The sequence below is a fragment of the Caretta caretta genome, chromosome 24 (assembly GCF_965140235.1).
Source record: "Caretta caretta isolate rCarCar2 chromosome 24, rCarCar1.hap1, whole genome shotgun sequence".
Classification (NCBI taxonomy): Eukaryota; Metazoa; Chordata; order Testudines; family Cheloniidae; genus Caretta; species Caretta caretta.
In genome coordinates, this window is record NC_134229.1 from 9822840 (window position 1) to 9842361 (window position 19522).

The following is a 19522-nucleotide window of genomic DNA, read 5'->3' on the forward strand; positions in this document are numbered from 1 at the left end:
GCCTGTCTGCGGCTGTCCAGTGACCATGTGGGCAATGGTCTGTGCTGCCGTGAGGGACAACCTAGTTGAGGTCTGAGGGCTGTTAAGATAACTTGTCCCATCAGAAGCGGGGTAGACCATACAGTAGAATCTCAGAGTTACTAACACCAGAGTTATGACCAGTCAACCACACACCTCTCATTTGGAACCGGAAGTATGCAATCAGGCAGCAGCAGAGACCCCCCCCCCCACAAAAAAAAAAAAGCAAATGCAGTACAGTATTTTGTTAAACATAAGGTACTAAAAAAATAAAGGGAAAGTTTAAAAAAAAAATTTGACAAGATAGAACTTTCTGTGCTTGTTTCATTTAAATTAAGATGTTTAAAAGCAGCATTTTTCTTCTGTATAGTAAAGTTTCAAAACTATATCAAGTCAATGTTCAGTTGTCAACTTTTGAAAGCACTACCATAATGTTTTGTTCAGAGTTATGAATATACCGGAGTTACGAACAATGTTCATTCCCGAGGTGCTCATAACTCTGAGGTTCTACTATATTATGAAGATGAGTAGCAGCAGAGAAGTGTCCTGAAAGGAATCCCTACTGGTCCCCCTGAGCCTAGAAGCATAATGGGGATGGTGGAGGGGATTAGTGTACTGGTGTGAGATGCTCAGACAAGGAATGTGGGGGAGCTGAGATGGAGATGCCTGCCTCTTTCCTACGTTTCTTTGCTTACCAATAGCAATACCATGCAGGATTTCAGTGACTGGTCCTGCCACCCTGAGAAGGTACAAATTCACACACTTGAGAAGCAAAGAAATCCTGAAGTATGGTAGAGTCTAGTTATAGTTCCCACATGCAGCAGGGTCTTCCATTTTCTCTAATAGCAGAGAGCTGTAGTGTGGTCTCCTGTTGCTAATGCTTTGTTACTCCTACAAAACAAACCATTAAATATCTGTTAGTACTTGGATAGAGATAGGGCTGCATATTTACCATGTAGTCATGGATAATCTTTTTTAAAACAAAGCAAAATGAAGCTACCATATTCATTTATTTACAGAAGTTTTGCAGAAAATATTCCTTTTTAGACTGAAGTCTCTCACTTGGTGCTGTCCCAGCTGTGAAAGTCTTTTGGGAAAAATGGAATAAGTTCAGTTGGTTTTGATGCTTGTATGTGTAAGGTGAGGATAGGAATGGCAAGCATATGCTTGGGAGCTTTCTTGATACAAATTGTTTTCGCTTCTCTTGCACTCAATTCAAAATTGGGTGTTACAAACTCCAGTGCACTGTGTACCTGCTGTCTTTGATGATGACTTGATATTCACTACACTGTGGGAGGGAAACATTTTGAAATGTTAATAATGTCCTGGTTTATACCCTCCCCTTGCTAAGCCCCTGGGGATGTGCACATTGTAAGTAAATCAGGGTGAACTTTGAAATAGACTAGGGTGCAGGGGTGTAACTCTCTGGGAGTGAGGCTTCAAAAACACATTTGTCTTCCAGTGTCAAAGATAGTGTGTGTGTGTGTGGTGGGGGGCTAGAACAGTTTCTCAATCCCTCCTTCTTTCCTTCATCCCACAAAAAATCTGTTCAGAAGGGGTTAATGACCCTTCTGCTTTCTCCCCTGCCCTGTCCCATAACCTGCTTTCATACATTGTGTGCTCTGCACACTCAGCATTCTGCAAAGCACTGGTCTGAGAGATGTATTTGAATGTGGGATGTAGTGAACATTTCAGTAACCACCCAGGTACAGTGATTCTCCCTTCCAGATCTGAGCAAATTAACCTGTAGGGTCTCAGCCACACCACAACTCTGTACCAGCTTCTGAACCTTCCTGGATCAATGCCATGCATCTACTGGCTGTGTACTGCCTTAGAGCATGCCAGGATTCCAATGCTTGGCCTAAGAAACTTTGACCCAAATTAAACAGAACCTGAGAGATCCACCTGCCAGAAGTCAGATAGAAACTTTCACTTATAACAAGGAAAGATTGTCATCAATTTTTTGCAGAATTTAAACTTTCATTTTTCATAAAAACCAAAACACAACTAGCCTTTATAGTTGCAAATGTAAATCAAGCTAATTCTGGCTGAGCCAGCTGCTTCTGGCCTTCCTAAACCACCATGAAATTGACATGTGTCTGATCAGTTTTCAGAGTGAAAATGAAAACTGACCTTAGACTTGTCAATTTCAGGCTGCCAAGTTTCTGGTCAGTTTGCAGAGTGAAATTGACAAGTATTTGATCAGTTTTCACTGTTGTTGTTCATAGGATTATGGACAGCAGTGGCATTTCATGCTACTGCTTAGGAAAGCTGTGAGCAGCTATATAGGCAGGCATAGAAATGATACACAGGTGGAGGGAAAAGGGGACCAAAAACAGGCTGGGGGAGGTGTCAAGTTAGTAACTACAGCCCCAAACTTCCTCCTGAGCTGGCTGTTCCCAGGCTTTCTCCTAGCAGGACATATCATGCTCTCCATCTCATTTGCCTTAGAGACTGTAAACTTTGATACTCTTGATTTGGAGCTAAGGAGACCCACCTGGTCTACTAGGGTGAATCAGAATAGCTATTCATTCCCATGAAAACTCCTAGAATGTGACACCTAGGTTCTCCATAGCTGTTGAATAGCTCTTGCTGCTTTCTATATTAGTCTCTTAATTTAATCTGGTTACTTTTAGCTGTGTCACCTTGTAGCACCCTGAAGAATCCTCCTTCTTTAGTGTTTAGGCAAGGGTTAACATTAAAAATTGATGGCATTCCTGTTATCATATTATGGTGTTGTCTTGCCTATATGGCGACTATAGGTAAATGTTGACAATTTAAAGGTATCCACTGTAAATCAGTGTATATTACCTTTCTCTGAGAAGGACACCCATTTGCTCTCTGTTCATTGACTTGTCTTCACAGCATTGGTAGCTCAAGTTATAACTTAAGTGTTGCCTCTCACCCAACTCCTGCCCACACCCACAAATGTTTTGCTTGAGTTAAGTGGTCCTTTAAGCTCACGCTAGGTGTCCTGTTGTGGATGAGAGTTGGAGCTGGAGTGCTGCTGAATCTAGAGCTGGGGGATGCAGGGACTTGAGTTACAGCTCCTCAGCTGCTAATCCAATCATTCTGTGTAGTGAAAAGAACAGGAGTACTTGTGGCACCTTAGAGACTAACAAATTTGTTAGTCTCTAAGGTGCCACAAGTACTCCTGTTCTTTTTGCGGATACAAACTAACACGGCTGCTACTCTGAAATCTGTGTAGTGAGTGTTTCACAGTGTGGCTGCCCTCACTTGAGCTAAGCTAGTTTGAATGGTGTGACTGGAGGGTATTAGTAATTCAAGCTAACAGTTGCAGTGAAGACAAACCCTAATAGAAGAGGAGATTGGGAGGAACATATATGCCAACTCTTGATTTTTCTCGACAATAAAGTGTTGGAAGTAGTCGTCAGTGTAATAGACAGTTTCATTTCCTCAATAATGTATGGTAAACCTGGAAGTGAATCAAAGAGCTGTCTAAACAGATGAGCAAACTGTCAACACTATTTTTTTAAATTGGTATTTTGCCATATAGTGTCCAACAACATAATTGTTATACAGATGAAAGTAGATTTGCATTTACCTGGAAAATGAATAGAAGAGCTAAGTTTACTGCATCTTTGGGAGGAAGGGATGACATTTGAGTTCTCCTCCTGTTGGCCACAGACATTGACATTGGGCAGGTCACTTAATCTGTGCCTCAGTTCTCCATCTGGAAAGTGGGGATAAGGTTTTTTGTCCTGGTCGTGGTGTTGTGATGATAAACTCCTTTGTGTTTGTGAGGTGCTCAGAGATTGCTGTGCTGAGGGACAGAACCATAGAAAGCCTCTAAAGAAAGTAAGATAATTCAGCTTTTTATCAATAGTGTGTTTTAAGGCTTCCTTAATTATAGTGTCTGGGATCTACCTTTCCTTTAAGTCAGGAGGAGCTTCAATAGGAGGGCAAGCATCTTTCCGCCACCTTGGGGGTGGCCTTCAAATGTTAAGACCTATTAGCCAGAGGCTCATGATAGAACCCACAAGCTGGGTCCATAGTCAGCAACCTTGTAGGAATCTCGGTAAGCAGTTGGAGTAGGGCTGGGCTTTTCATCCATGCATCATCCCTGAACTTCCTTGGGGATGGGACCCTCCTCTTTTTTGCTCATGCATCATCCTCTGGCTAGTGAGTGACTGGCAAACTTTTAAGCCCTGACATAAAGGCTCCAGTGACTTGAATGTGCAGTCCCACTCAATTATATTTAATTTCTCCTTCCCTTGTTTGGGTTTTAACCAACAAAATTAAAGGGAAAAAAGGAAAGTTTGAGAATTGAAGCAGACTGAAATCCAGAGTTAGTTCCCCACAGCAGTGTTAACCACATTAGATATATATGGTACATAAATTCACAGTACAAACACTTACGCACATTGTGACTGAATTAATATTGCTTTGAGATTCCCTGAAGACACCTGGATTTAAAAAAAAAAAAAAGTTAGCTAAATAATGATTTCATTAATTTCAGGTAATTCATGTGTCCCAGAACTCCCCCTGCCAGTTTTCTGAGCATTACAATAACTTTCATATTTTCATTAAATGCTTTTCTCTTCCCTCTTGTTACAAATCCAAACAAATAAGCAGTAACTGAGAAATTGAGTGTGTAAAAAAAAAAAAAAAAAATGCTGAGAACAAAAAAGATTTTTTTCTTGATTTTTTGTTTTTGTTTTTTTGTGTTTGAGGTGTACAGGGGTCTCTGATATTGGAACAATAGTAGGTAAAAATTCAGTGAAGCATGATTTATTTTAAAAAAATCTAAACTGAAGGCCTCTCTTTTGAATTTGCACATAAGTTCGCAACATTTTGCATTTGTACAAACAGCACTTCTATTTTAATCTTCATCTCTATGTCCTGTTGCATGGCCGATTGATTTAAATAATCCATTTCAATCTAATTTTGCATTTGTACTTTTTAAACTCTTCTTTTCCTAAAGATTCTCAAAGCTTGGTATAATTAATTACATTTTTGTTCACCAGCACAACACTGTATCTATGCACATTTATTTAAGCAGTTATATAGCTTAACATAAACTTATTCAGATTCATAATTTTTGTGTTTTATTGTTAGAAAACAGTGAAGCATTTCTTGTTTACTAGATTAACTTTTTTTTTACTGATTGTTGAGCTGCATTTGGAGGGAAATTGGAAAAGAATTAAAAACACACAAAACCAGCATTTTAAAATTATTGGTTGAATTAAATTATCTTAAATGTGCTGTATACATAAGAACTTATCAAGCATTTACCATTTAAAATTGATTTATTAAACAAAGGAAATTTTTATATTTAGTGAATCGAACTGATTGTTTTTGGTCGACATTTCCTGCAATGTTTTAGAACTAGTAGACCGTATCCTCTCTCACCTCATTTTTATTTATAGGTTGGAAGAGGGCAACATGCTTTTTTATTAAAACTTACAATCAGTTTCTTACTTTGAAAGAACTAACTATTGAACTGAACTGGTTGAATAAACTGGAATGAAGGAAATAGAAGAGGCTGCTGCTGTTGACAAAAGCTGCTTTAGCACTTCAGCGAACTCTATTTCCAGATACTCAGCCCATGATTTCCAGATCTTGAGCCTGTGATTTCCACCAGTTCAGGGGTTTGACTTTCTTTGGCAGCATATGTGTACTGCTTGAATATTATTTTTATTTAATTTAAATGATTTAGTAGATTAAAATAAGTTTAGGTCTTAACAAAGGATGTCATAATTTAAATTTATTTAATCTGAATTTTAAAAATCAGAATTTTTCATCAATTTTTATCGAGTCTCCGGGTTGTTTTCACTGGCATAAGAGGATAGTAACTATGCTCAATGATTGCACTCTGATCTTGCGTAATAGCAGTTTCCTGCCAGACTCCTTTAATACAATTTTGAAACTGGCTGGAATCAAATGCCTAGACCAGTGGTTCTCAAACTGTGGGGCATGGAGGAATGTTCATGGGGGCATGCAGTGGGGCCCAGGCCAGTGCCCCCATGGGGAGCAGGAAAGGGAGTGCCATACTTCCAGCCCTGCTGTGCCCACAGGCCCAGTTCCACCCCCAGTCTAGCTCTGTCCCCAGACCTGTTCTGCCCCCAGCTGCTGAGGAAGCCTTGGCTGTGCATTAATGTGTGAAGGAAGGAGGCAATAGATTCCATTAATAGTAAGGGGGGGGGGGGGGCGGTGCGCAACTGGAAAGTTTATGCACCACTGACCCCATACTCATGTGATCTTACTATGTTTCAGTCCACTGCTGCATGATTCATAGATTCCAAGGCCAGAAGGCACCATTATGATGATCTAATCTGACCTCCTACCTAACACAGGTCAGACAACTTCCCCAAAATAATTTCTAGAGCAGATATGTTAGAAAATACATCCAGTCTTGATTTAAAAATTGTCAGTGATGGAGAATCCCACTACAGTCTTGGTAAGTTGTTCCAGTTGTTAATTACTCTTACCATTAAAAATGTATACCTTATTTCTAGTCTGAATTTGTCTAGCTTCAGTTCCCACACATTGGATTGTATTATACCTTCTTCTGCTAGACTGAAGAGCCATTATTAAATATTTGTTCCCCATGTAGGTACTTATAAACTATAATCAAGTCACCCTGTAACCTTCTCTTTGGTAAACTAAATAGGTTGAGTTCCTGGAGTCTGTCACTATATATGATAGGCTTTCTAATCCTTTAATCATTCTCATGGCTCTTCTCTGAACCTCCTCCAGTTATTCAACATTCTTCTTGAGTTGTAGGCACCAGAACTAGACACACTATTCTAGTGCCAAATACAGAGGTAAAATAGCCTTTCTGCTTCTACTTGAGATTCCATCGTTTGTCTCCCAGGATCTCATTAAGTCTTTTGGCCAGTGTCTCAGTAGTAACTCATGTTCAGCTCATTATCCACCATGAACCCAAATCTTTTTCAGTCGCTGCTTCTCAGGGAGAGTCCCCTATCCTGTAAATATGACCAATACATTCTTTGTTCCTCGATGTATACGTATACATATAGCATATTAAAATGCATACTGTTTGTGCCCATTTATTAAGTGATCTGAAGAGAAATAAGAAAGAGTTCTGCGATTGTTGAGCATACTTAAGTCTGTCTTCTGAGATTTCAGGTTGTAATGTGGATAAGCCAGATGGGTGGCCAAGTCTGAACTCTGTGGGTAGCCTGGAATATACTGGGTTAAGATACAGAGGGAACACAACTACTAAGTATCTTTAAAAGTAAGTAATAGATTTAGAAATTAATACAAAATTTGGTCAGCAAATGTAGGGAGCGTAAGTCAAGGATGAAAGGTTCATTCAGCTGGGCACCTGTGAGAATAGACTGTGCTGTTCTATACATATTGCTTTCTGGGCAATACGCACCTGCAAGTGAAGGATAACTGTATCATGCCCTGAAGCAAGGAAAACTTGGATTAGTGATTCCTTGCGAATGTAAGACTGGAACCTGGGTGAGAGTTAAAGTTATCAACAGATTGCTCAGGCAATTAGGCTATAAGGAGGCCTTTGGGATGTTTGACCACTGGGAGGCATTCATGGACAGAGGACAGTTCTTAAGGAATGGACTCCACCTGAACAGGGAGGGAAATAGACTTCTGGGATGCGGTGGGCACAACTCATTAAAAGAGCTTTAAACTAGGAACTCAGAGAAAACTGCTGGGAGATGCTCATGTAATCTCCACGCCTGATTTTAACATTGAGAGGGAGGAAAATCAAGTAAGAGAAGATATATTAATGAAGGAAAGGAACAGCCGTGGGTAGGAGAATGGACATTAAGAGGAAGGATAGATAGGCGATACTGGCAGTGGAATGACTGTACCCAATTAGGCGAGGAATTTGGGCGAAACCAAGCAGCAACCGCTAAGATGTTTGTAAACCAATGCAAGGAGCCTGGTAACAAAATGGAGAAATTAGAACTACTGGTGCAGGAAGTGAAACCAGATTTATAGGGATAAGAGAGACATGGTAGAATAGTAGTCATGACTGGAATACAGGTATTGAAGAGTGTATGCTGTTCCGGAAAGACAGAAATAAAGGCAAAGATGGTGGAGTAGCACTGTATGTTAATGTTGAGGTAGACTGTAAAGAAATGAGAAGTGATGGAATGGATAAGGCAGTCTGTTTGGGCCAAAACCACTTTGGGGAAGAAAACGTCTAGAGGTTCCCCTGATACAGTGGTTGGGGTGTGTTACAGACCACCAGGATCCAATTTGGATCTGGATAGAGACCTCTTTAATGTTGATACTGAAATAAATACTATGGGGAATTGTGTGATTATGTGAGACTAACTTCCCAGCTATAGATTGGAGGACAAATGTTACTAGTAATAGTAGGGCCCAGATTTTCCTGGACGTGATAGCTCACAGATTTGTTCACCAAATATTTGTTGAACAAACGAGAGGTGATGCCATTTTAGATTTGGTATTGGTGAGTAGTGAGGACCTCCTAGAAGAACTGATTGTAGAGGACGACCTTGGTTAGAGTGATCATGAGTTAATTCAGCTTAAACTAAAGGGAAGGGTACACAAAAATAAATCTAAAACAAGGGTCCTTGATTTCAAAAGAGCTAATTTAAATTAATTAGTGAGGAAGTGGACTGGATTGAAGAACTCGGGGATCTCAATGTGGAGGAGGCTTGGCGTTACTTTGTCAAAGTTGCAGAAGCTATCTAAAGTCTGGATCCCAAGCAAGGGGAAAAAATTCATAGGGAAGGGTTGCAGACCAAGTTGGATGAGCAAGAATCTGACAGGTTATTAATCATAGAGTATCAGGGTTGGAAGGGACCTCAGGAGATCATCTAGTCCAACCCCCTGCTCAAAGCAGGACCAATCCCCAATTTTTGTGCCAGATCCCTAAATGGCCCCCTCAAGGATTGAACTCACAACTGTGGGTTTAGCAAGCCAATGCTCAAACCACTGAGCTATCCCTCCCCTTCAAAAAAAGCCTACAGCACCCAGTATTCCCAGGAGGTCTCCCATCCAAGTACTAACCAGGCCCGACCCTGCTTAGCTTCCGAGATCAGATGAGATCATGCATGTTCAGGGTGGTATGGCCGTAGAGAAAACAGAAAGCTTTCCTCGCTGGTTCCTCCCATCTTCCATTTCTTGTAGGCTGTCTCTTGGAGTCAGAAAGTATAGAGATAAAGGGAGAACTGCCAAAAGCCAAGCAGAGTTGGACCTTGAATCAAAACCAATAGTTAAAGGTTTTGTAGCCATATAAATAAGAAAACACAGGAAGAAGTGGGACCACTAAGCACTGATGATGGGGTGGAGATTAAAGATAATCTAGGCATGACCCAACATCTAAACAAATATGTTGCCTCTGTTTTTAATGAGGCTAATTAAGAGCTTAGGGGTAGTGGCAGGGTGGCTAATGGCAACAAGGATATGGAGCTAGAAATTACCATATCCGAGGTGGAAGTCAAACTCAAACATCTTAATGGGACTAAATGGGGGGGCCTGGATAATCTCCATCCAAGAATATTAAAGGAACTGGCACATGAAACTGCAAGCCCAATAGCAAGGATTTTTAATGAATCTGTAAACTCGGGGGGCATACCCTATGACTGGAGAATTGCTAATATAGTCCCTATTTTCAAGAAGGGGGGGGAAAGTGATCATAGAATATCAGGGTTGGAAGGGACCTCAGGAGGTCATCTAGTCCAACTCCCTGCTCAAAGCAGGACCAGAAACTACAGGCCTGTCAGTTTGACCTCAATTGTATGGAGGGTCTTGGAACAAATTTTGAAAGAGAAAGTAGTTAAGGACATGGATGTGAACAGTAATTGGGATAAAATACAACATGGTTTTACAGAAGGTAGATTGTGCTAGAACAACCTGATCTCTTCCTTTGAGAAGTTAAGTGTGTTTTCCTTTGTCTTAATAAAAAAAAAAAAAATGTAGTAGATCTAATCTATTTGGATTTCAGTGAGGCATTTCATACAGTTCCATGTGGGAAATTATTAGTTTAATTTGGAGAAGATGGTGATTAGTATGAGCATGGAAAGGTGGATAAGGAACTTGTTAAAGGGATGACTATAGTGTGTCATACTGAAAAGTGAACTGTCAAGCTGGTGGAAGGTTACTAGTGGAGTTCCTCAGGGATCGGTCTTGGGACCTATCTTATTTAACATTTTTATTACTGACCTTGGCACAAAAAGTGGGTGTGCGCTAATAAAATTTGTGGATGACACACAAAGTTGGGAGGTATGGCCAATGTGGAGGAGGACTGGATTATTGTACAAGAAGATCTGGGTGACCTTGTAAACTGGAGTAATAGAAATGGGATGAAATTTAATAGTGCCAAGTGTGAGGTCATGCACTTAGGGACTAACAACAAGAATTTTTGCTATAAGCTGGGGATTTATCAGTTGGAAGCAACAGAGGAGGAGAAGGACCTGGGTGTATTGGTTGATCACAGGATGATTATGAGCCATCAGTGTGATGCAGCTGTGAAAAAAGGCTAATGCAGTCCTAGGATGCATCGGGTGAGGTATTTCCAATAGAGACAAAAAGAAAAGGAGTACTTGTGGCACCTTAGAGACTAACCAATTTATTTGAGCATGAGCTTTCGTGAGCCACAGCTCACTTCATCAGATCTGATGAAGTGAGCTGTGGCTCACGAAAGCTCATGCTCAGATAAATTGGTTAGTCTCTAAGGTGCCACAAGTACTCCTTTTCTTTTTGCGAATACAGACTAACACGGCTGTTCCTCTGAAACCAATAGAGACAGGGAATGTTAATGTTATACAAGGCGCTGGCGAGACCTCATCTGGAATACTCTGTGCAATTCTAGTCTCCTGTGTTTAAGAAGGATGAATTGAAACTGGAACGGGGCAGAGAAGGGCTGCTAGGATGATGCAAGGAATGGAAAACCTACCTTATGAGAGGAGACTCAAAGAGCTTGACTTGTTTAGCCTAACCAAAAGAAGGCTGAGGGGAGATGTGATTGCTCTCTCTAAATGCATCAGCAGGATGAATACCAGGGAGGAAGAGGGAGTTATGTAAGGTAAGCACCAGTGTGGACACAAGAACAAGTGACTATAAACTGATCATCAACAAGTTTAGCTCAAAATTAGGATCCAAGGAGTGAAGTTCTGAAACAGCCTTCCAAGGGGAGCAGTGGGGGACAAAAAACCTAACTGGCTTCAAGATTGAACTTGATAAGTTTATGGAGGGGATGGTGTAATGGAACTGCCTACGATGACACGCGGCTCATCAGTGACTGCCAGTTGCAAAAATCCCCAATGGCCAGAAATGGGACACTCTGAGTTACTACAGAGAATTCTTTCCCAGGTATCTGCCTTGGAGGTCTTGCCCACATGCTCAGGGTCTAACTGATCGCCATGTTTGGGATCAGGGAGGAATTTTCCCCCAGGTCAGATTTGCCAAGACCCGGGGGTGGGGTGTGGGGGGTTGCCTTCCTCTGCAGCATGGGGCACAGGTCACTTGTGGGTTTAAACTAATGTAAATGGTGGATTCTGTGTAACTTGAAGTCTTAAACCATGATTTGAGGACTTCAGTCACTCAGTCAGAGGTTAGGGGTCTATTTCATGAGTGGGTGAGGTTTGTGGTCTGCGATGTGCAGGAGAACAGACTAGATGATCACGATGGTCCCTTCTGACCTTAAAGTCTGAGTTTGAGTGCGTCACTGGTTGAAGCCTTGCACAGGGCTAGGTCATCTGCATACCTTACGATCCTGCTTTTACTCAGACACTGCATTGCCTGGTTACGGTTGTTAACTTTCTAACAAAGGGTTGTGTGTATGCGTGTGTGACATGTAACGCCCAGTTAAGTCTGACCAATCATTAGGCCCTCCAGCTTCTAATGAGTTGAGATGATGTAAGTAATAGTGGTAGTAAATCCAAATAGAAGTGTTTCTGTAAGTTCTGTTTTATAAAGTCATTGGTATGCTCTCACGTTTTGAGTATTTTGTTTTAAAATATGTCTAGCCAAAGGGATCTTAAAGAACAATTAATAGTTCTACACGCTGCAGTTCTTGATGTGCTGTTTAATTTGAAAATGGGTTGTGCCGCTTTTTGTTAGGTTATGTCTATCATTTTGCAAACTTAATTAAGTTTGGGAATAAATATTAGATCATCACTGTTAGGGCTAGAAAAATCTTCTTGTCCCTGGGATCCAAGCAATCAACTTTTTTAGAATCTAAGGTTTAATTAAAAAAAAAAAAATCTAACCTTTACGGTTGGGAAGAAAACCATTCAAAATGTGAATGAGCGCAGAGCCATGTTCCTGAGACTGCTCGCAGGTCCACCGCCTCAACTGCTGCTTATAGATTTCTCAAGCAGCAAGGTGAAACTGACAACAGTTCCCTTGCTGCTCTTCAGAACCCAGTGGGCAACCGTGAAAGTGACGAGAATGATGATAAATTTCATTCTTGGGAAGGCAGTCTCTGCATTGGAGCTCTTGCCCCTGGACCTCCTTTGTGTGAACCCTTCCTTCACCCTGAAAAATCTTTCATGTTGGCCTCTGGCAGGTAGATGTCAAATTTCTCACACCCTGATTTTGAACAGTTCCCTCTGCCTTCATGTTAGTGTCTGCTAGATCAGCAATGGTCTCCTCTGCCCTCCTTTTAAAAAATACATTTTCCTCTTTTCCAGTGTGCCCAGACCTTGTGGACAAGTACCTAGAAGAGACGTCCATTCGTTACGTGATGCCCCGAGCTCACAGCGACGCAGAGCATGGTCTCGCCCCCCCCCACAAATCAGGTCAGAGTTTGGTACTGCTGCCTCATACCAGGGTTTCACTGGAATCCTTGGTCGTAAGCAGCTGGGATCTCCTGAGACTTGTGCATCACTGTGTTGTAGGTTAAATGTGGATTATTGGAACTGTCCTTTTTCCCCTTTGATCTCCTTGTCTGCATCCCTTTACTTCCATGGCACTAAACTCTTAACATATTGAAACTGATGCATATTACACCCTGTTTAGGGGTGCTCTAGTTGAACCAGAAGTTTTGGGCAGGAATTGCTGAGGGAAATTCTCTGGCCTGTGTTATGCTGAGGTTGGATTAGGCGATCGTAACTGTCCCTTTTGGGTTTAAAATCTATGAATTTATAAATGTTTGTAAAGCCAACTGAGACCTTCCAATGAAGGCCCTAGAAAGGGAAAGTACTACTTAGCAGCAAAAAGAAAAGGAGTACTTGTGGCACCTTAGAGACTAACCAATTTATTTGAGCATGAGCTTTCGTGAGCTACAGCTCAAGCTGGAGTCCTGGGCTCCCAAACTGTGGTCCCAGGTTGTCCCAAATGCTCATTTTTTTCCTGGAAAAGTTCAAGCCTGTAATTTCTGGCTCAGAAATGTCACTTGTAACAAGTCCAGCTCACAGCTGTGATTTCAAGCGTTGTTCAGGGTGAGAGTTAACTTTTCAGCTTGTAGAACACGCTCAATGGAAAAGGTTCACAAACTTTTAAAGTGAGGTTCTTTCCATGGCAAACGGAGTGTTTTCTTCAGCGGGCTGTTGGAGGCACCCACTACACTGTGAAAGACTTCTGCTCAGACATAGTCCTGTGTATCCCAACACAGTTTAGGGTGGAAAAATATTATGACCAAATCTCTACTTCTAAAATCAAAATATATTGTTACCCTCCGAAGAGGACCCAGTGTGACTCCATGTCGCTCCTCTGTGATTCCAGACCAAATGTGCCCTATTAAGTTAGGGAGGGGGGAAAAACTTCTAACTGCTGGTATTCCAAACTCCTCTTGGAATCTGAAAATCAAGCTGCTGCTGCTTCTGACCTTGTCCAGCAATTATGATTCTGCATTTGGCCGTGCTCAGCAATCCCAAAGGATGAGCCAGAGTATGAATTCTAATTCTTTGGGTTTTGATTAAATGAACATTAAGGGCAAAACCATCCTTGCTATTGTACTTTGCTATAGTTGCTTAAAATTAGCAATATAACTCTGACACACACAGGGAATGAGGTAGCAGTGTTTTTACATAGACACTTTCAAAAAGAACACACATACAAGCGCTCCTTGGGTTCCGGAGGGTTATATTCCTCTGACTATAGATTTTAGGCCAAAATATGCTCTAACCCTGCATAGGAACAATAAAGCAACTCCTTGTAGATAGGCTGCATCCAAAATGCACTTGCTTGCTGATGTACTGGAGCCTGCCACTAGAGGGTGCTTGTGACACTTCAAGCCGGTAAGTGAGCTGTAGCTCACGAAAGCTCATGCTCAAATAAATTGGTTAGTCTCTAAGGTGCCACTAGTCCTCCTTTTCTTTTTGCGAACACAACTAAAGGCTCTCATTCATTGAATCAGTGCAGAAATGGTATTGAAACAGATTAAAAGGCTCTCGGTGATGAATGAAATCCCAGCAGGCGTAAAACTGAATTTAAGGAGCGTCATTTCCTTCTGGAGGCTTATGTCAAAATTATCAAATGTTGCTTGGCAGGTGTCTAACTTTAAGCTCTAGGGCTGAAATTTTCAAAGGTAACTCTCCGAGCATACTCCACCCAAACACCTCAGTGGGGGGTTAACTGCAATAACAGCCATGCATTGAATTCAGTGAGCAAAGTCTTAGCCTCAGACACCCAGGCCTGTCTCTGAAATCCTGTGTCATTTTGTTCCAGAGCAGCAGGTTGCTGTGGTATGTGCCGCTGCCCTCGATGAGCCAGAATTATTTTTCTTGTCCCTTTGTGCTTGCTAATGTCTGCCTCTGCAGCCATCCCAGCCTGTGCTGTGATCTTGTGGGAGCTTGCAGACTCTGCAGGCTTGGGAGAGTGATGTTAAATGTTCAGAAGGGGTGCTTTTCCCTCAGTGGGTCATGCGCCCCAACATGCTCTGAGAAGCACTGTGCTGCTGGAGGAGTTTCTTTTGCATGAGGTGCCAAACTGCAGTCCTGACCATATGGGGCCATTAAATATGTTCTAGCACTGTTGGTAAGAGCTGGAGTGTTAACCTGGCCAAATGCCATATGTTCTGCTTCGTTAAATTCCTCCCTGTAGTTTGAATTGGGGATAGCATGGGAGCAGAAGTGAAGAAAGCTCTGGTGAGCAGTGTTGTGAGCTGTTAAACCGCTACCATGCCCCACCCAAGAGGCAGCTGCATTTAAGTTGTGGTTAAAAGTGATCGTGGACAGTAAATTAGACTAGTGTTTGCATTGTAATATTTGACCAAAAAAGATGAGTGCAACTTTGGGCAGCATGAGCACAGGTATCACTAAGCAAGAAAGTGACCATCCGTCTCTCTGGCTCAGTTCTCTCTGTCTTTGGGTATTGGTTCCGTGTTTCCAGAAAGACGGAGAGAGACTGGGGAGAGTTAAGAGAAGAGCAGCAAAATCATCTGGGAGGTGGAGGGTTTGGCTGGATGGGGGCGACAAGGAGGAGATGGAGTGAAAGCACTGGGCAAGGCTGGGGCTTTCGTCTGCTGATCTTTAGAGGCTGTACACAGCAAGGAGGGTGAGGAATTCTCTAGACTGCTGCAGGGGCCAGGGCTAACTGAACAGCCTCCCTACTGTAAGGAACTTCCAGACTGATGGGATGTTGACCACCTTCCCAAAGGAGAGGCTGCAGTCCCCATCACTGGAGACCTACAAAACTTCCCACAGCAAGTGCTCTGCCATGGCTGGGGAAGGAATACATGGGAGCCGAGAGGCTTCATCTGTCTTTACTTGGTGTGATATTGTTCTCCCTTGGAGAAGTGATGTGGTCCTGGGCTCTATCTACGCTTCCCTTTCTAACCCCTGGCTCCTCTTTCTCTGCATTAGTGCCTCCCCATCACCCTGTGGTCTGCCGCTCCTCCGCTGGACCTCCAATCTGTACCAAGAGGCCTGGCCGTGGGAGAGCCCTCCTCAGTAGCCAGCATAAGAGGAGGAAGTCAATGACACCGGATCCTAAAGAGAAACAGACTTGTGGTAAGAACTTGTGAGGAGCCTAAGTTCCTGGAGGATAGGTCCATTAATGGCTAATACCCCAGATGGTCAGGGACACAACCCCATATCCAGGTGTCCCTAAACCTCCAACTGTCAGAAGCATCTAACACTGGCCACTGTCCAAGACAGGACACTGGGCTAGATGGAACCCACTGTGGCCATCTTTCTGTTCTTATGCCTGTCTGTGGCTGTGGTGGGTTTGTGGGTTACGCACTGGGGTGCTGGGAGAAGCTTATTCTTCCTCCTTCCAGGGACAGGTTTTATTTTATATGGTCATCTTGCCTGGCTGGTAGAAAGATCTGCATCCCCACTTTACCCAACTCTCCCAGCAAGGCTCAATGGTGGGGCAGGTTTGGAAGCAGAGTTCTATTATTTTTACTTTGCAGATAATATAAATTAATACTAAGTTCCGGGGGGATGGGGGGGGGGGGGTTGGTGGCCAAATTGAACACCGTGCTGAGGTCTCTAAACATTTTTGGAGCATTTTGATGCCTGTATTTTCATCCACCAGCATCAGAACAGCCTGACAAAATTCTGCTTTGCCTCAGATCTGGTGTTCTGGCTCAGCCTGTTACAAGGTTAGCCACAAATTGGGATCTAGCCCAGCCTGGATCTGGTCAAAAGCTTTGTATTCTGATTTTGTTGATGGGGCAGAGGGGAGTAGCTTGGGGGCGGGAGAGAGGGTTGGGGTCTTTTCTCGGACTGGGGAGTTAAATTTTATTCCCCTCCTTGTGTGAAGGGTGGGGCTGGCTGATCTTGTACCTGAGCTTGATAGTTTGGCACCTGTCTTCCAAAGGCTGCATTAGAAGAAATTAAGGAAAATATCAATAGTCTGATTTAAACAACCCAAGCCCATTTTGTGTGTGCAGCTGGATCCTCAGCCTAGTTTGGCGGGAGGGCAAGGGGGGAATGAAACCTCTGACTATTGCCCCCTGCGCACGCCAGTTTAGGAGGAGAAAGAGAAAATCCAAAGAGTGAGTTTAGTAAAACTAAATATTTCAATGCAATTCCTAGACCAGAAAGAATCTGTTGTGCAGATGTTCACAATTCAAACCCTAGAGGTCACAGGCACCTTAAGGGTATTGGACATAATAGGAGGAGCAGTTACGTTGATCAGCAGCTTGAGGTTTTTAAACCTTCTGTCCTTGGAGGTTTTTAAAAACCGGTTACACAAACACCTGACAGGGCTGGTCTCCTTTACTTGACCCTGCCGCATTGTGCGGGGAGGGCCCAAATGACCTTTGGAGTTCCCCTCCAGCCCCCCCTTTCTAGGAGTCTCTAGCTGTCACAAGGGCTAGATTATTTTTTAAATAATACATTGGGACTAACATGACACTTGCCAACTGTCACTCTTAATTCTGCTTGTTATATCCCTTTTACCCAGCGTACCCACAATGGGGTCCTGGTCTGGCTTGGAGCCTGTAGAAACTACTGGAATACAATAGAGATGGTGAACCTCCAGTTTCAGGTGGTGAATCTCTGCCTGTGCAAGAAATCAACGTTTGTATAATCCCAGCCCCCACAAAAGGGTTTTTTAGTCCCGGTGTGAATGAGGAATCTCTCCAAGGGGTTGAGAAGCAGTTGAGGTCTTCATTGAGATGCTAAACGTTGTGTGATGGGAGTTGGGTACTTACAGCATGGTCAAGTTTGGAAGACTTGGCATCAGTAGACCCCGTTCTTTACTCTGCTTCGTCGTGGGGATGACACAGTCTCCTTGGAGATCAGTCAGTTGGGAGGGGCTCCTGGACATGAGCTCTGTCGCTTCAGCTCTTCTCGAGGGGCTTGGAAAGGCTGCCTTCAGTTGTGACGGCAGGACTTAATTCCAAACTTTCCCATTGAAAGTGAGGTGCAAAAACCAGTCAGCTCCTTTGATCTCCTCCAGATGACCCTGAATGGCCTTCTCCTCTATTGCCTGCGCGGAGAGCGATCTTCTGCGATGAGTGAGATTGACTGGTTGGTCTGACTTCCAGTTCACTGGTGCTGTGGCCTCTGGGCACGTGATTTTTAAACGGCCCTCATGAGACAGCATTAATACCACCCCCACCTCCCAGCAATGAGTCCAGCCTGGGGCTCTGAAGGCACTGGTGGGCAGATTGCCAAAAGGAGCTGGTTCCCCAGCCAGGGACCCTCTGCTATCTCCACTCTTCAAGCATGATCACCATCTAGGGACTGTCAGCAGAGTGACCTCTGCTGTTTGCAGCCATTAGTACTGCCTGGAGGAGAAGTGGTCCCTAGGCCAGGTGGGTCCCACACCACCTGGGACTGGGTAGGTTAAATGTACACCTTCCATCACTCTCTGAATCAAGGGAGAAGGTGGCAGAGTTCCTGGAGCACAGGAGACTGTGTGGCCAGCGGGTGCCTCTAGATGGGAGCTTGTTGGGATAGTCCCACCTGGAGGTATTGACAGGTGAGGAGAGTGTGTGGCCTCTTAGCCACCCACAGATAAACCTGTTCGAGCCACCACTACTACCTGCAAAGCCAAGAGCAGCCCGGAGTCCTGGCCTCTGGCAAGGGGTGACCATGTCTGCAGCACATGGAGCAGGCAGAGACCCCATCCCTCTTCTCGCTGCCCCCCCCACCAGCCACATGGCTCCATTAGCCAGACTGAGGCAGCTCATTCGTGCCTGTCTCACCCGAGCCTGGAGACTGCGCTGCATGACTCTGAGAGCTGTTACAGCTGGCCCTGCCCCCTTGCTTTCCCCATCCTCCTCCTCCATATGTCGAACAGGACTTGGGAGTGGGGGGCAGCAGCCACTGTCAGAGCTTGGCCCATGTTTTAATTCACAAGAAAAAACTGGCCATGGTGCTGCCGTGATGGGAAAGCTCCTGGCGCTCGACGACAGCAGGGCCCGCTCGGTGCACTTGTGCTCAGTTAAACAGCGCCCCGAGCTCAGAGCTGGCAGTCATGCTGACCTGGTTTGTCCGTGGGAATCCGCATGGGCATGCGGACGTCAGGGCACAGGTTTGGATCGCATAGCTGATGTAAATCGGCAGAAGGGGTTGGGGCTTTGGAGGAGACAGGCTGTCGTCTCTGCAGTGTGCTGGGTGGTGATACTGAGCTGGGAATCTGAGCACTCTGGGCCGGGTTTTCGGAAGAGCTCTGCTCCCGGTTAGGCGCCTATAGCGAAGGGCTTGTCCAGCAGCTCCTGCTCAGGGGGATGCTGCAGGGGTGCTGCTGGCAACAAGCGTAGGGCTGGGCACAAGGCACTGCCCTGTCAGCTGGAAACAGACCAGCTGTCATTGATATTTGTGACTGTTCTTTGTCTCTTGGTTTTCGTGCTGGTTGCCCTGACATCTAGGCACACAGCATACGGGAGAGGCAAGACTGGGTCCAACAGCCAGACCCTGTGGCCCCACCTCCCCACCCAACACCAGAGCCACCTCTCCACAGCTGATGCTTGGTGACAGACATATGGGGAAGTGCAGAGGGAGTGGGGAAGGAGCGGTGAGCTACTGGCCACTCTTGGGTTCTAGTCTGAGCTCTGCTGCTGGCTCTGGCCTTGGTTACATCCCTCCCCTCTGTGCCATCTGGACAGGGCAGCTACCCCTTCCTGGGGCACGGAGCCTCCTGTCCCCAGGGCAGAGCGCTGGGATCCTCAGGCAGAGGG

General features: G+C 44.1%; 1 protein-coding gene and 1 non-coding gene across 4 annotated transcripts in view; one reads left to right on the plus strand and one right to left on the minus strand.

Moving 5' to 3' along the window:
• The window catches only part of DEDD (death effector domain containing), a 42232-nt gene that overhangs the window by 19446 nt on the left and 3264 nt on the right, over positions 1 to 19522 (plus strand). For all 3 annotated transcript variants that reach the window (XM_048827736.2, XM_048827735.2, XM_048827737.2), the window contains 2 exons: positions 12636 to 12743; positions 15750 to 15896. In XM_048827736.2, coding sequence (XP_048683693.2) covers positions 12636 to 12743; positions 15750 to 15896 — 255 coding nt within the window. The remainder of the gene's footprint in view (positions 1 to 12635; positions 12744 to 15749; positions 15897 to 19522) is intronic.
• Positions 8961 to 9079, minus strand: LOC125626231 (5S ribosomal RNA). The gene has a single exon (XR_007353704.1). It is a non-coding gene; the product is annotated as a 5S ribosomal RNA (ribosomal RNA).